Genomic DNA, 15360 nt, shown 5'->3' with positions numbered 1-15360 from the left:
TAGGGGAAGAGCTATGTTCAGTGTCGCTTGTGAATAGGTCAGTATCTTACTGTGCTGTAAAATGCACCCTGAACAATAATCAGGAGCCAACAACTCTTGCCTTTCAGCAGATCTCTTAACTCTCCTCACATCCCTAATCCATGGAGCAAAGCAGGTAACACAATTAGGAAAAAAAAAAACCCTGTGTCTTCAAAACACCGTGTGAATACTTCTAGTAATGTTGAAAGTTGTCTCCATGTTGTTGCCATTTAATCACACAAGCAGGGTGCTTTCAGGTGGTGGTCTGAGACCTAAAAGCATTTCTAGTACGTGCTTGCTTTGTTGGATTTAAGATGTGTCTTTAACACCGTTATGAATATTTGATGGATGATGGCCGTTAATTAACAGCTGGAGTTACAGAGTGCAGCAGAACAAGGGAAGAAACACTAAGAAACAGGTTTTTAATTCTCCTTAAATTGTTGGATGCTTAGGTTGGGAGGGGAATAGTTGAGGTTTAGATTGGATGTCTGTAACCATGCTGCCTCCTAGGACTTTTTCATCTTCTCATCTGAAAGCAAAGGCTGAAAGGGGTGGGGTCTGGCTTTGGTGGTATAGGGGGGCACACCAGGTTCGAGTAGAGTCAGAACATCCAGGTGTTCAAATTCTGTTGCTGAAGTTACCACTATTTATGCTCTCTTTCAGCACAGTTTGAAAGTTTTGATGACAGGCAGGTTTTCATTCACAGCAATTGAGCATAGCACAGATGCTTCATGAAGAGATTTGTTCTTAGGAATTTCCTGACTTGACTTTGTGTCTTAACTGAGAATGAATCAGGTAGTTTCTGTGATGAGGTCAAACTGAGCAAGAGTACGTCTAGTTGCAAAGGTGGGCTGAATGAGTTTCTGTATAGAGCTAGCCAGCTGTTCCTGTAAGTATGAGAACTGTTGTTTTTCTTTTGGGTGCTGTTTTGGGGTACTTAATAGGTGATACACCATCAGGTTTTTGGAACAGATTATGTGCGATTCTTAGATATTAAGTTTCTCAGAAGGCACATGTTTGCACAAAAGAAGTTACTGATTTATCCTAACTTCCATTTACTTTGTTTTGAATTACGCCATGCATATTTGGTATTGTCAGTCCCCTACAGAATGCTAAAATGGGTGATGAAGAATTAGACTATTTATACAGAAGAAGTGAAGTGCAGTAGACGAGGATTTTTTGAGTTGAATGCTACTTTGGTAGTTGCTAGTCAATGTGACTTTTTTTCTTTTATTTGAACAAAATGTTATAGTAGAAGTAGTCATGAAAATGTGAGGTTACAAAGAATAATAAAAAGTGTCAAGATGGAATCCCATCAAATCGTTGGTGGGATTAGTGGTTTGTGCCTTTATTTGGAAAAAAAAAGTGTATTTCTCCTCTTGATATTTTTCTTCTGTTTTCACAGGAGAAATACTAGAATCAAAGAATGACAACAACTGCTTCACCAAGTGGATGCATTGTGCAAGAGGTCATTATTTACAGCTGCCAGCTTTATTGAACTCTTCCTTACATTTCATCCTTATTTGTAAGTTTATAGTTTATTGCAAAGTGATAGAAAGATACGCGGCTCTGGAAGTAATCTTCTAGGCAATTGAGCAGAGCCAGGACCCAGGAGCTCTGTTTAGCTCCATTTACCTCAGACTGGCTTTGTGATCTTGAAAAAGTCAATAAAAATTGCTCAGTACTGGAAAATGAACTGGACAAGCTGATGGAAAAAGAGGATCTGTGCTGCTAGATGGTAGGCTGAGGAAAATGTTTTAAAAAAGAAAAAAAAAACCCCAAACCTGTTGAAGTTAGGAGATTGTCTGGGGCATCTTTGGAGACCTGTAGGGAAGCATTCTGCTGGAGGGTATGTGGAGCCTGGGGGCAGGAGGAGGAAGGCAAGGCAGGCTGAAGTCCCCTTCTTTGTACCGTATTGTTAGGTATGCAGAGCTAGGTCAGTAAAGGGTATGGCTGGGGGGGTCGCAACGTTCCATAAGGATATATTCGTGGTACTATTAAAGTGGTGATAAATATTAAGGATGCTGGAAAATACAGGAAAAAACAGGGAAACTCTTCACTTTCGAAGCAGAGAAAAGTTGTTTCTTCTTTTGTTTTTAACGTGTCTTTAACACACCTCTGATCTCTTACAGTCTTTTAGAAGCGGAAAGACAACTTAGTTAGGTTTGATGTTTTGTGTGCCATCAACTGAAATTGGGGCCATCATGAATATAACCAAGGGTGGACTGGTGCTATTTTCAGCTAATTCCAATTCGTCATGCATGGAACTATCGAAGAGGATTGCTGAGTAAGTAAAATCTCCTGCAGGGCAACTTAGGATCTTGGTGGTGTTATCATAGGACTTATTTTAATAAAGACTGATTTCTCTGTTTAAGGAAAATAACACGGGAAGACTGCCACGGTTTGCAAGAACACGTAGTGTACTGTATCGCATGGTGTATTTCAACAGATCAATAACAAAGAAAATAACTTGTGTTTCATTTGTTCAGTGGCAGGTTGTGATTGGGTGCAGTATGTTCTAGAGAACATGTGGGAAAATGAATGTTTGGATAGTGTTAAATAATCACAGCAGAAGTTTTTATCATTTTCTTATTCTCCTTCTAGTGGAGTTTTTTTAAACAGCAAAGCTGCATCCATCCTGCTCACTGTATATTTTAGATGGGAACACTTTTTTTTAAAGCTTTACATGCATGAATAGCTTCAGCAGAACTTTTATGACTTAAGTAAAATTTTTACCATGTTACTATAACAGTATTAGCATGTGTAACATTGCCAGGAGTATTGCACATCATGGGTTTCTTCCTGAGGCTTATGTACACAAAGTTAGGTATAGAAAGGATGAGAAAGGGGAGTGCAAAGAAACTCAAGTTATGCATGGCAAGGACTTGGGGCATAAGAGCATAGCATTCTCAGGTGTCTCCTTTTTTTAGTGATGGGGGTCTGTGCTGATACTGAAGTGAAATAAATATAGCAGACATTAGTCTTACGTTATTCATCGAGTAAAGCTTGCTAGTATTTCCTATTCACTCTACATTGACATTTGTTCTATAGAGAAGAATGATTTAGAAATGGTCCTTTAAGCATTGTGCATGTGTATGTTGCCATGTGTATACCTGGAAACATATGGAATATATATAGAAATACATCTTAAAAATTAGAAATTGTTACATGATTTAGTGATCAAGCATTTTTTTTTTTTTTTGCCACTGTTTGTTCTTCTGATCTTGACTTGAAAATGAGTTCAGCTTAGCCTGCAGTGCAGCTTCTGGAAATTGTAGATGCTTTGTTAAGAGATTTCCACTGTAATTACTGGTTTTATGGTTTGGGATTTTCTTTTCTTGTTTTTCTCCTGTGAAATACAGCCTTTTCAGTAATTATTGCATTGTGTGGGCTTTGCATTTGTTTTGCCCTTCATTTTCCCATATTGACGACTTCTTTTTTTTCTGCTCCTGAAGGCGCTTAGGAGTTGAGATGGGGAAGGTTCAGGTTTATCAAGAGCCCAACAGAGGTGAGTATTTAATTGGCAAAACTGGAAATGTACCTAACTATGATGTGCATATATTGGCTACCCTTTTCTGAGACTCAAGAGTTTTGCTATTGCAAATATTACGTATTTCTCTTCTTGGCAGAAACAAGAGTGCAGATTCAGGAGTCTGTGAGAGGAAAGGATGTATTTATCATCCAAACGGTTTCAAAGTGAGTAACTGTTTAAAGACTGTGCTAGCATTTTGATATGGACTGTCCCTAGAAATGCTTGTTTTTTCTTCGCATTTTATGTATATGATACAGCTTAGGTTAACTAGATACAGGCTTCTCTTCGTGGTTTTTTTGTTGTTAACTGTTTGGGGGTTCTTCTGATCTGTGCACAAAGATGACTTTGGTATAAGCGAACCTCTGTTGTTTTAATTTTCAGTGAAAATACCAATGAAATTTTCCCCTGGGTCTCTGCGTTCATTTGCTAAGTGCATTCTTCTGCTTATGTCATTCTCTTTAAACTCCCTTTTTCAGCTAGCCGTCTCCAGCACCCTTAAAAAGTTCTAAATGTAGGAGGAGCATTTCCTAGGCAATGTGTCCCATGATTCAGAAAACAGCTTTTTTTTTTTTAGTGTGAAAAGAACTTTACAAGTGCTAAGACTTTTTTAATGGCAACAGAAATAGTAGGTCTCTTAGTTCATGACCAGTTCTCATCTAAAAAGATACCCTTTCAATCTTTTCATTTAGGGCAGAAAATAGATTGTAACTGTTAAATATTTAGCTTGCTGTTGGCTTGAACAGCTTGCTGTTGGCTTTACAACAGAAATGTTGTAAAGTCTGAAACTTTTCTTTAAAAAAAAGCTTATCTCTATAAAAAACCCCATGTATTTTGGTTTGTCCACGATAGAAAAAGATGTTGGAGATAAATTATGGACTACTATGTTGCGGCAACATGCTGTCTTACTAAAAGCCTGAAAATAGTATAACGAAAACTGCTGAATTACCCAAAACAGCCAAGTGAAAACAATGTAGTGTAATTCTAGTGAAGAATTAAAATGCTGAGTCCTGGGAGCTTGCCGTCCTGAGGTGCACAGCTGGATTCTTAGTGAAGATTGCTGAGTCACCATACTCTCTACTGCCCTGGAGTGAAATGCCTGGAGTGGGTATAAATACTGTGTTGAATACAGGATTTTTATGCATGAAATACAGAACTAGATGCTTCTCATTCCAGGGATGTGAATACTACGATCATGGAACTCCTGATCATGGTGTACGCTTGTAAAACCTCCTGTGCCAAAAGCATTATTGGAGTGATTCCTTACTTCCCGTACAGCAAACAGTGCAAGATGAGGAAAAGGGGCTCCATTGTCTCTAAGTTACTGGCTTCAATGATGTGCAAAGCTGGTAAGAATGCAGGTTATTATGAAATACTCAGGGCAATGGGAGCTCCTGCTGTCAGCTTTCAGGTTTAGAGAGATCTGTGCACAAGTTGGGACTCTGTTTAAAAAGAACTGCCAAGTTTTTTGTGAATTTAAAACCCACATAGAAAGGAGAATGTAGTTGGAAATGTTTCCAAATGATGAGATCATAAAAACCCCAAACTTGTAATAGCCATTTTACATTGTGTCCTACTGAGCTGGCAAAGTAAGTCTGCTGGACTCTGCTTTGGGCCATGGTATCTCTCTCTCATAATACTGTTCTTTGCCTTTCTAACACTCTCAAACAGTTGTGCTTTCTCATTTCTAGCCTGTTTTTTTACCTGTTGGATGAATGTGCTTTGTATCTTCGTTTACATTTGAGATGATGTGGGAGAATGAAATCATTCATTTTCACAGCCTTCAACACATTTTCTTTTCTGCTCCTTTCATTTTGCTCCTGTCCCTGGGAAAAATGGGCAGTTGTAATGAACACAGTGTGATCTGGTTTCTTACTTTGAGAGAAGTGTTTTGATGATTAGAATTTGGGCCCATTTTTCAGGAGTTCAGGACTCTAATGGTAGTTGTGCTGGGGTCTAGCTATGTGGCAAAGGACAATTTATCTTGTTAGTGCTTCCATTTTGTCATATGCCAAATGGAGAAGATCTTACCTGCCTCAGTGTGGCACTACTGAGTCAATTATGTGGAGTGTTCTGAGTTTTTTTTAAAAAGAACAGTAGAAATCTCGAAACATGATAATGCTGGTGAACTGAAAAGGGACATAGTTGATATGCTTCGTACTTTCACTAAGTGTAGTATTCTTGTTCTAATACAGATTTTGTTCTGGACAAACTTAAGTGAAACTCATTAGAGAAATAAAGAGTGTGTTGTTCTCGCTTTTCTACTTCTCTTGATATACTTCTCCATATGTCTTTTTATCTTTTTTTTTTTTAAAGGACTAACTCATCTTATTACCATGGATTTACATCAGAAGGAAATACAGGGCTTCTTCAATATTCCAGTTGATAACTTGAGAGCATCTCCATTTTTACTACAGTACATCCAAGAAGAGGTGAGGAAGGCCTGCTATTACAGTTGCTTTTTAAAATTATTTTTTGTCATGTCTCAAAGCTTCTGAGACAAATTCCTCTGAAAAGACTAACTCTTCAAGCGAAATTTTAAAGGGGGAAAGGTCATGTTGGACCAGGGAGTGGTGTTGAGGCAGGCAGTTGGTTCTTTTCTTCCTCACAGGCTTAAGTTTTGCTTTCGTGAAGAGCTGGCATTTTCTTATCCATGCGGTGATGCTGTTCTGTCTTCTTAGATATATTCCCCTAATTAGTATTAAAAAAATGGAGGATTTTCTTGCTCTTGATACCCTCTTCATTTCCTATTTCCAGTTTCCTTGACATTTATGAGATGGACTGTTTGTGTAGGTGTAATTTATATTGCATTCTGAAAACGCTTTGGAAGTTAAGTTGTGAACTATGAGAGAGCCTATTGGTAAGAACAGATGACTTCTTGTGTGGAAATCTTCACCTGCTGTTTGTTCAGCATGTCTTGACTTGAGGTGCTTAACTTCTGATGTTCGTGTGTCTATTTCTCCATCTTATTTTTATAAGTGCTCCAAGAAGTGCTACTGGTAGATTCATATATACATATTTTGCAATTGATAATTGTAGGTATAAGATGCATATTATGCCTCTGACTACTGTTGGAATAAAGAAAATGCTTTCTTCCTGGTGAGAGAAAAGGTTTAGCTCACTGTTACTTTTGAACCCAAGCGATTTCTTTTTATAGAGATAGGAATTCCTCAATTAAAAAAAAAAAAAAGGTAAAGAAAAAAAAAAGAAAAAAGAAACCCAAACCAGCATGATTTTGTTCTGACACTGTTAAAATCTCTTTGGAGAATCAGTTACCATTTGAATCTATCATTATCATTTCATTTGGTACTAGAGTCAAAGAGGATGATAGAACAAAACTCCAAGCTCTGTCTTTGCCACAGTCATTCATCTTGTATACCAGCAGAGAAGTACTGTATATTGTAAGCACTTCATGAGTTAAAAAAAAAGAAAAAAAAGTGGAAAACCAAATATGCAGAGACAAGACAAGTTGTGCCTTTATATGTTGCTTGAAGGTATGGATTATGGTCAATAACATGTTCCTGGTTTAATCTTGAAGCACATTTTGAGATGTGAGCTCTTAATGGTTTACAAAGAATTGTTGCAGCATTGAGTCTGGCACTGCTGTGCAGTCTTAACAAATGAACATTTGTAGAGATCTGCTGACGTATGTGTAGAGACGTCTTGAAAGATACTTTGTTTTTCATTTCTTCATTCCTCTGCTTGTCCATGAGATGACTTGCTAAAACTAGAGTTGACTCAATGTATCTGATCACATAGGATCTATATTGTCAAGTACCTTCACCAGCTAGGTCAGTTATAGTATCTTGTCTTAAAAGTTTTATCCAGTGTTGCTCAGGAAGAATTTAGTATTCATCTCAAGTTCACGGTGGCAGTAGCTTGCTTTGTATCGTGCATTGTGAATGCCAAAGCATGAAAAATGTTCCAAGTGGGAGTTGTAATGGGGTATATTGAGTAGCATGAAATAGAGTCCAGCTTGGTAAGAATGGAGGTCACTTAAAAAGCATTTAACTGAACGTTAAGAGGATGAGGGCTTGTACTTGTTCCCTGTCAGGGATTTATGCCTAGGTGTGAAGAGAATTACTTGGTGTTCTGGGATGAAGACAGTCCAATCAGTGAAATCAATGTGGTATAAAAATAATTTGGTGTGATCTTCCTTTGTATGCTTAGCAGATGTTCAATACTTAGTGTCTTCTCTCTTTCCTATGCGTACATGTTAATCTTAGAATGATGTAGCTTTTTGTTATAAGGAGTTGTTGATGTCTTCTTTTGGATGACATTTCTGGCTTTCTGACTTAATTTTTAAAGAGCTGAGAGCAAATTTGATAATTTGGCAGGGGAAAAAGGAGGCAATGATGTCTGAACAAGATCAAAGGCTTTATTATGTCAAGTGACAGGCCCTGCCTTGTCCATGCCTTCCATCATGTTCATCTTTGTAGCCTGTTGTATAACAAAGAGTTTGTAAAGGACAGAACATGCTGAATTCCCAGTGATATAGGTGGAGTTAGAAGCATTGCGGATTATTAATGTTGCTTGACACATTCTCAGAAAATCTCTTGTTTTCAATTGGTTAGGCCCATGCCCAAATGCAGAACTTAATTTTTTTTCTTTCCCGTGCCTATTTCAGGTAGAGTGGTTTTGGAAATATTTAACCAGTGTGGTTTGTCTGTTTGAGGATGAGATTGTGGAAAAACTTATCTTGCTTGTGTTTGGAAAAAACCCAAGTATTTCTATGGCCTGGAACCGGTATTTGACATCTGACAGCAAGGTGGTGAACTACATGTCAGGGTATCATCCCTCCAGATTTGTGAAATTAAACTGTAACAGGTCAGTTTGCAGGTATTTAGCAAAGAGTCTTCCGTCCCTTAACACTGGGATTCTGAGGGTTGGATCTGCTCTGTAGGACTTTGCTGTTGCAGCTGAGAGTGGCTGTGGGCTATCGTTACGGCAACTATAGAAGGACAGACAGGTTCTCTGTATGCTTCTCTCTGTGGCAGACAGATCGTCCCAGGGCAGCACAGTGAAGGAAAATGCTGAGTTTGCAAGGGAGGGGCTAAGATGAGCTATTGGAGGGAGCACAGGTTGCTGTTGGAAAGGAGAGCTGGAAGTGTGGGTGGTGCTATGCTTCAGAAGTTATGGAGAAGGAAAGACGAGTCTGATTTGGTCACTGTTTGCAGGGAAAATGGAGACTAGGGTAAGAAACTTTTGAGAGATGGCGACTAAAATGCCGGCTACGGGAAGAGAAGGAGTCTAGAGTGAAAAGCCAGTATTAGAATGGGGCAGGGCAGGGGCAGCAAACTTTGGAGTAGACTGTGCTTGTGAAGACTGACTGATGTACCCATCAGGCCTCAAAATGAAACCCAGACTTTGTGGCCTTACCGTTTTGCTGCTGTCGGCATTTGCAGCAGCATCCTCTAGTGCACATTTGCACAGAAGATAGTTTGCAGCAATATTAGACCGTGACTCCAGGATTGGTGCAGTGCATGTGGGATTTTTATCCCTTTTGGCGGTCCATATAAAGAGTCAGTACAATGTGATGGAGAGGTGTTAGTTTTTTGGCATTCTCCGACAAAGAACCCTGAAAACTAGGAAATAGATGAAATGTTATGTTTTCAAGTGATTAAAGACTGCCCTGTGCACACACAAGACAATTTGAGCAGGAAACTTTAATTTTGATGGTTTCCTCTTTCTTTTAAGACTTGTCCATGTAGCCCTGTTGTTATTCTAAAGCAGTTACTTATGTGTAATCTGTAATATGACATGGTGTTTATGAAAGGTACAGTTTTAAGTTAAAATCTGAATTTTCTAAATACCTGTTTTTACTGAGCTGTGAACTCTGATTGTGTACCATGGATTCTTGAGGTTGCTTTCTTCTGTTAGGTAAAATGTTCGATGCTTAAAATTCTTCTGGCAAAATAAAGTTCTCTGATTCTTACTGAGTTTAAATTTGTCTGAAGATATGAAGTAGACATTGCTATCTGTTATTTACTACAGATACCAGACTACAGGAATGCTGTAATTGTGGCCAAATCACCTGCATCTGCAAAGAGGTGGGTAAGATCTGCTCTCTTGTGTTAGAGCAGGAAAACTCTATCGTGATTTTGTTCTTAGGCTCAAGTGAAGGACAGATATCCAGTATTAGAAAATGCAGCCTTCAAATCCTCTACCACTTCTGTTTTGTCAGCTATGTAGTTTTTACATCATCGATAAAATCATAATAAATCTAAGAGTTAAAAAACCCCAGACAAACAAAAGGATGAGGTAAATCAATACAGTGCTTAGGATGAAAAAAGTATTTAATCATATTATGTTTGTGTGTATGTCCATTATAAATTTCCTGCTGTAAATGAAGAAAAATGGCTGGAAGTATAACACCATTAATCCAAAATAATTGCTTAACATGGTCATAACTTAGAACGTGGTTGATCGGATCCTAAATACAGATGGCTTACTATTAGCATGGTGAAATAGGATTTGATGTCTGAGATGATTTTGATTGTGAAGTCCTTGTTGGCTCAGTGGTTGTTCTTAATCCATGAGTCTTTTTGGTTGACTATTCCTAAACTCTTTGGAATGACACTGCTCTCAGCAGGTGATGTAAGAGTTGGGCGATAGTTTAAGAGATACTGTATTTGTTGTGGTGACAAACTGATAGTTTGTTGAAAAGTTATCTAGGCTTTCATGCCAAGGAATTAGGATATGCTTTGTAAGAAAGGTTTTTTGTTATTTTATATAGCAAATCAGAAATGCTTTAATCTGTGGAAGTATAGTGAGGGGAACAGCTTTTGTCATCTTTGTTTTCCAGTAGTACTTTCTATGTGATTTCTTTTGTTTTGGCCAGTTATGTTACATGTGCTTGTCTTTGACCGTTTCTTTTACTTGGTGTCAGATGCCTCTTGGTAGTAGGACGGCATTTGTTGAAGCATTTGCATGCTCATCAAGTAATTGTGTGTGCCAGCAAATAGTCTACACATACCTTTAACTGACCAGATGGTTAAGTTGCACATGTAACCTGATTGTGTAGGAGGGGATCCCAGGGCTGTATTGTTTAGCTTCTTTGTGGGTACATGTGAGCATTTAAGGGCAGTATTTGAGGAGGTACATTGTACTTGAAAAAGTGATTGAATGCTTCAGCCTAATAAAGGAAAACACTTTTCAGATGAATGTCTATTTGTGGAAGAGAACCTTTGCTTGATGAAGTTCAGAATGTTTCTGTGGTTTCTGGGCTCACTGGAAAATGAATAACTCATTTTACTGTTACTTTGAACTTTATTCAGTTTCATATTGCATTTTAAAGTAATTATTATGATTTTGTTGATAGGATTATGCCTTTTAAGTCGTAACTCTTAAGATAAATATGTTTGGAATCATAATTTATCTGTAGTTAACCACTTGAAAAAATATCCTCACTGTATGATAACCACAGGGCAGAAGATTCTTCATTTTTAATTAACTGAGCATCACGATGAGCAAATTATTCTCTGGACTTTGAGCTGTTTGGATAGTGAAACGAGGCTTAAGCGTAAAGGAGGTGATTCAGACCGCAGGTCTTAGATGCTAATGATAGAACGAAGTGACTCACTCTGGACGTGCCAGACTCACTTTCACCAGATGGAGACTAGATCACTGGCTTAGGCTAGATACTGAAGTCTGGGCTACTCAAGGTGAGGTAGGATGTATCTGTTAATTTTTACCTGCTGCTTCCAGCATCTGGGATATAAGTACTGTCTGTGAAATTCCTATTTTCCTGACACTCTGCCTTCCCCACTCCCCCCGCTAACTGTACACGTCTTTACATAAATTTCTTATTTTAGTCGAAGGAATATGGCATGGTGAAGGAACTTTTTGTAAGCTTGTAAAAATCCAGGCCGTTTAATTTTGAAGTGTGGTTTGTCAGGCAAAATGATCATCTGGATTCTCCCTTCTGTAGGATATCTAAAGTTATGTATCAGAAGGTCAGGGTTATCATCTTACTTAGAGCACATCTTGCTAAAAATAAATAGGTGAACAGTTGTGTTCTGTTTTCACGTGAATATTTTTTATTTCCTATTAAATGTAGACAGTGCAGGCATCTAGGCTATTCGTGGTTACTGTTAGATGAGACCTGCTAAAATGTGGGATCTTTTTAGGAGATGTTTTTTTGACTGTTTGGCAAAACAGAAGAGGGTTACCAGAATTAGGTGACCACAGCACTTACCCTGTTGCTTCAAGGCCACTGTAGGTACTTTCAAGGTTATTCTGACTCTTGGAAGCCTGGTGAAAAGATGCTAAGGGACAAGTGGTTTCTTCCATGTGTGTTCTTAAAATCTTAGGATCGTCAATTTTTCCTCTGAAACTTTAGAAATAAAATGGAAGTAGAGTAGCATTGTATATCTAATGTATTTCTGGTTTTTTTGTAACCCTTTCCCTGCAGGGCACAGTCATTTGCTGAGCGCTTACGGTTGGGAATTGCTGTGATTCATGGGGAAGCTCAAGATGCTGAGTCTGACATGGTAGATGGTCGACACTCACCACCTACAGCCAAAAATGTAGCTGCTATTCATCCCAGCCTGGAGATACCCAGTAAGTAAGTTTGTGTACAGCAACTTGCCGTTTTTTATGGTTTTTGAGAGATGGGGCTGGCAGTGAGGGGCCATCAAAAAGGATGGAAGATTACTTTAGGGGGAAAAGATTACTTTTTCTTAGTGGGGGTAGGGGGAAGATTCCTTTTTGATGCTCTTTGTCCATGGTTTTAGTGCTCGGCTGTATGTGAGGTCTGTGCCCTGTGTAGGAGGGGCTGTGTCATTACAGCTAGTCAGAAGAGCCCCTCGCAGAGAGGCCCCACTTTTTTGCCATTTACTTTTCCTGTTGGAATTTTTCTTGGACACAGAGCTAATAAGCTGAGCTGACACTAGTTTTGTGTAGCTGTATAATGTCAGGGGCCTTGAGAGAGTAACCTTGCTGAACGTGGATGTGATTTATAGCTGCATGAGCAAAACTTCATTGCATAAACCTAGCATGGATCTCAGTAGGGTGATGGAACTGGTTGTGTCTGCAAGCCACTAGATTCTCTGTACTAAAGAACTAATTGAATTGGTTAAGAATTTGCATGTAGATGAATGTAGTTAATACTTTGGCTAAGCTTAGAAAAAAATCATTTATGTATTAAAATCCTGATGGTTTTTCCCAGTAATGCTGTGATGGTTGAAATAGTTGTTGCTTCACTTCTCTCGGTAACAGTGGTGACCCAGGCAAAGCAGGCATTTCCACACTTGAAGTAAATTGTATAAACTTTCTCTTCCTTTTTCCTTTCTACCTCTTAAAAAAAATTTGCCATTAATCAGTGCTGATTCCCAAGGAAAAACCACCCATCACAGTTGTTGGAGATGTAGGAGGAAGAATAGCTATCATCGTGGTAAGTAAGGTGCCATAGCTTTTGATAAATTATATTAAATACGTTAAAGTTGCAGAAATCAAGTAGACTTTCTGCCCTATCAGCAATTAAACTTTGTTTGATGGTGGGCTTTTGATATTGCACTTTTTATATCATGAGGCAGTATTCTGCACACTTGCTGAAGCTGACTCTGTGAACTATGAAGTGACCCATGCTGAAAAGCAGTGCTTGGACCTTGTTTCTACAAATAGACCAGATAAATTTCTGTTTAACTGCTTGCCTGAAGGCGGGGAGTTTTGGGTGGTGCTTGTACATCAGACAAGGGGAAAATCACTGGGTTTCTGTTCTGAGAGTTGAGAAATGCCAGTGAAGTAGGGGTGATGCCCTGTTATGGTTTCTCAAAAGCAGAGTGTAATCTCTGGGCTTGTCATGGAAAAGGACAATTTTCTGTTAGTTGGATTTTTGAAGGAATGTCTGTTGTCTTGGCTTTTCCTTCTTCCCCTCACAGAGCAATCCCTCTGCCGCTTGATGTTGCGGTAGTTTTGGACACTCTGCTTTTCCGCTCTTCAACACTTACCATCTAGTTCAGATGTGTCAAGAACAGCATCAATTAAAATGTCTGGTTGTAAACTGACATTAAAATGTCTGGTTGGCTGTAAACTGTTACACTTGAAAAAGCTGTAAAGTCAGTCTGGGGGTGCTGTGTTGATCTGTCTGAGGACATTCGATCTTATTTTGACAGGATGACATTATAGATGATGTTGACAGCTTTCTTGCTGCAGCCGAGACCCTCAAGGAAAGGGGGGCTTACAAGATCTTTGTAATGGCCACACATGGCCTGTTATCTTCAGATGCTCCCAGGCTGATAGAGGAATCTGCAATAGATGAAGTAAGCATGGATTCTGAATTTCTGATCGAATGATTTTGGGTTGTTTAAGCAAGCAATTTTCTCCTGACTTGATTCTTAAAATACACCGGCATTAAGAATTTAGCTGGGAGGATTCTGGGTTCAGGCTTTCTTACTGTGGAATTGTATGTTAGAATATTGGCATCTACACGTCCTTAAACTACAGCAGTGGGAAACCAGGGAAGCAGGGAGTCGACAGACTGCCAGTATTAGCAGACTTTTCCCCTCGGTATGGGGGATATTTTTGTACCTTCCTCTGGACCTGCATAGCAGAATGAAAGGAAGGGAGGACAGTGCTGCTAGTATCCATGGATACGTGGACATTCCTTTTTTCCTTTCTAATATGGAAGGTGGAAAACATAGCGGAGCTACGTCTTTCTGATCATTTTTTCTTTCTGTAGGTGGTTGTTACAAACACAATTCCACATGAAATACAAAAACTCCAGTGCCCTAAAATCAAGACTGTGGACATCAGCATGATCCTCTCAGAAGCCATTCGCAGGATCCATAACGGAGAGTCCATGTCGTACCTTTTCAGAAATATAGGACTGGATGATTAATGCTTTTTATTCTAAAGAAACACCCCGGGCCAAAACTGGAAGCGAACAGATAACGAGCTGTGAAGCATCATGCTTACCTTAATATTTCTATTGAGCCACTTTGTTTTCTCTTGGTTTAAGTATCAAGGTAGAACAGTTTTTAAGAGCTATTTTTTTCCTTTGCAGTTTTTTTTGGGGGGAGCGGGGGGGAATAAACATTTTACAAAAAAACTGTTCTAGTTGCTTTTAGGTTAGTTGCACTATATACATGATGGAAAAAAACCACAAAACACTTGAGGCAAGAAATTGGCTTCTAAACTAAGCATTCCTTTTCCAAAGCTGCTTGCTACAAGTGCTTTAAAAGATAATAAAATGAAGTGACTGTATAATATTTGCATTTTAAAGCCAAAAAGGTTGTACTGTTGTATGCAGTTAGGTGATTTTGTAGGAATGCTTTTATAGAAAAGCATATGAAATATGCACCTGTATTTATTTTCTGCGACAAAGAATAAAGACTTGTTTTGTGTGAGCTTTCTAAAAATGTTCATGTAGTAGTCACTTGTCTTCTAAAACGTGTCCCCTTAAAAATGATTTGAGGGTGTTACGCAGTAACACATGTTTTGCTGCTTCTTACAGTGAAACACCTGCAGACCAGGAGCGGAGAGGCTGCTTTTCCCTAATGCTGATACTCATTGTCATTTTTCAACCTGTTTTTTGCTGAGCAGTCTTGTAAAACACAAATACAACCTTTCACCATCTGGTTGCAGGTGCTATTGCAAAGGTTCTTTTAGATTAGTTGTGATCTGGCAGTTAGGGCATGCTTCCAGTGCTGCTGCTTTGCTTCAGGGGGTGTGGGAGGGAGCTAAATCTGTGGCTGGATGTCAAGGAGCAACAGAGACTTGGGAATACTGGGGGACGCGGAGGTTCTAGCTAATAAAATCAGCTCATCACAGGGTAAATTTTGTTTTCAGAGGTTTCTAGCCTGGCCTGGATG

General features: G+C 38.9%; 1 protein-coding gene across 2 annotated transcripts; it reads left to right on the top strand.

The window, feature by feature from the left end:
- Nucleotides 1-1507: 1507 nt before the first annotated feature.
- Nucleotides 1508-14901, top strand: PRPSAP2 (phosphoribosyl pyrophosphate synthetase-associated protein 2). 2 transcript variants are annotated; one of them, XM_010282080.1, is made up of 11 exons: nt 1508-1543; nt 2151-2305; nt 3474-3526; nt 3648-3714; nt 4724-4896; nt 5864-5979; nt 9542-9597; nt 11961-12109; nt 12871-12941; nt 13663-13809; nt 14229-14901. In XM_010282080.1, the coding sequence occupies exons 2-11, from the start codon at nt 2187-2189 to the stop codon at nt 14385-14387; spliced, it is 1110 nt and encodes a 369-aa protein (XP_010280382.1). In that variant the 5' UTR covers nt 1508-1543; nt 2151-2186; the 3' UTR covers nt 14388-14901. The 2 variants fall into 2 exon arrangements, with proteins under 2 accessions (XP_010280382.1, XP_010280383.1); XM_010282081.1 differs by lacking the exons at nt 1508-1543; nt 3474-3526; nt 3648-3714 and having other exon boundaries at nt 2187-2305.
- Nucleotides 14902-15360: the final 459 nt, after the last annotated feature.

The sequence above is a fragment of the Phaethon lepturus genome, unplaced genomic scaffold (assembly GCF_000687285.1).
Source record: "Phaethon lepturus isolate BGI_N335 unplaced genomic scaffold, ASM68728v1 scaffold38702, whole genome shotgun sequence".
Classification (NCBI taxonomy): domain Eukaryota; kingdom Metazoa; phylum Chordata; class Aves; order Phaethontiformes; family Phaethontidae; genus Phaethon; species Phaethon lepturus.
This window is presented reverse-complemented; position numbering and strand designations above follow the sequence as displayed.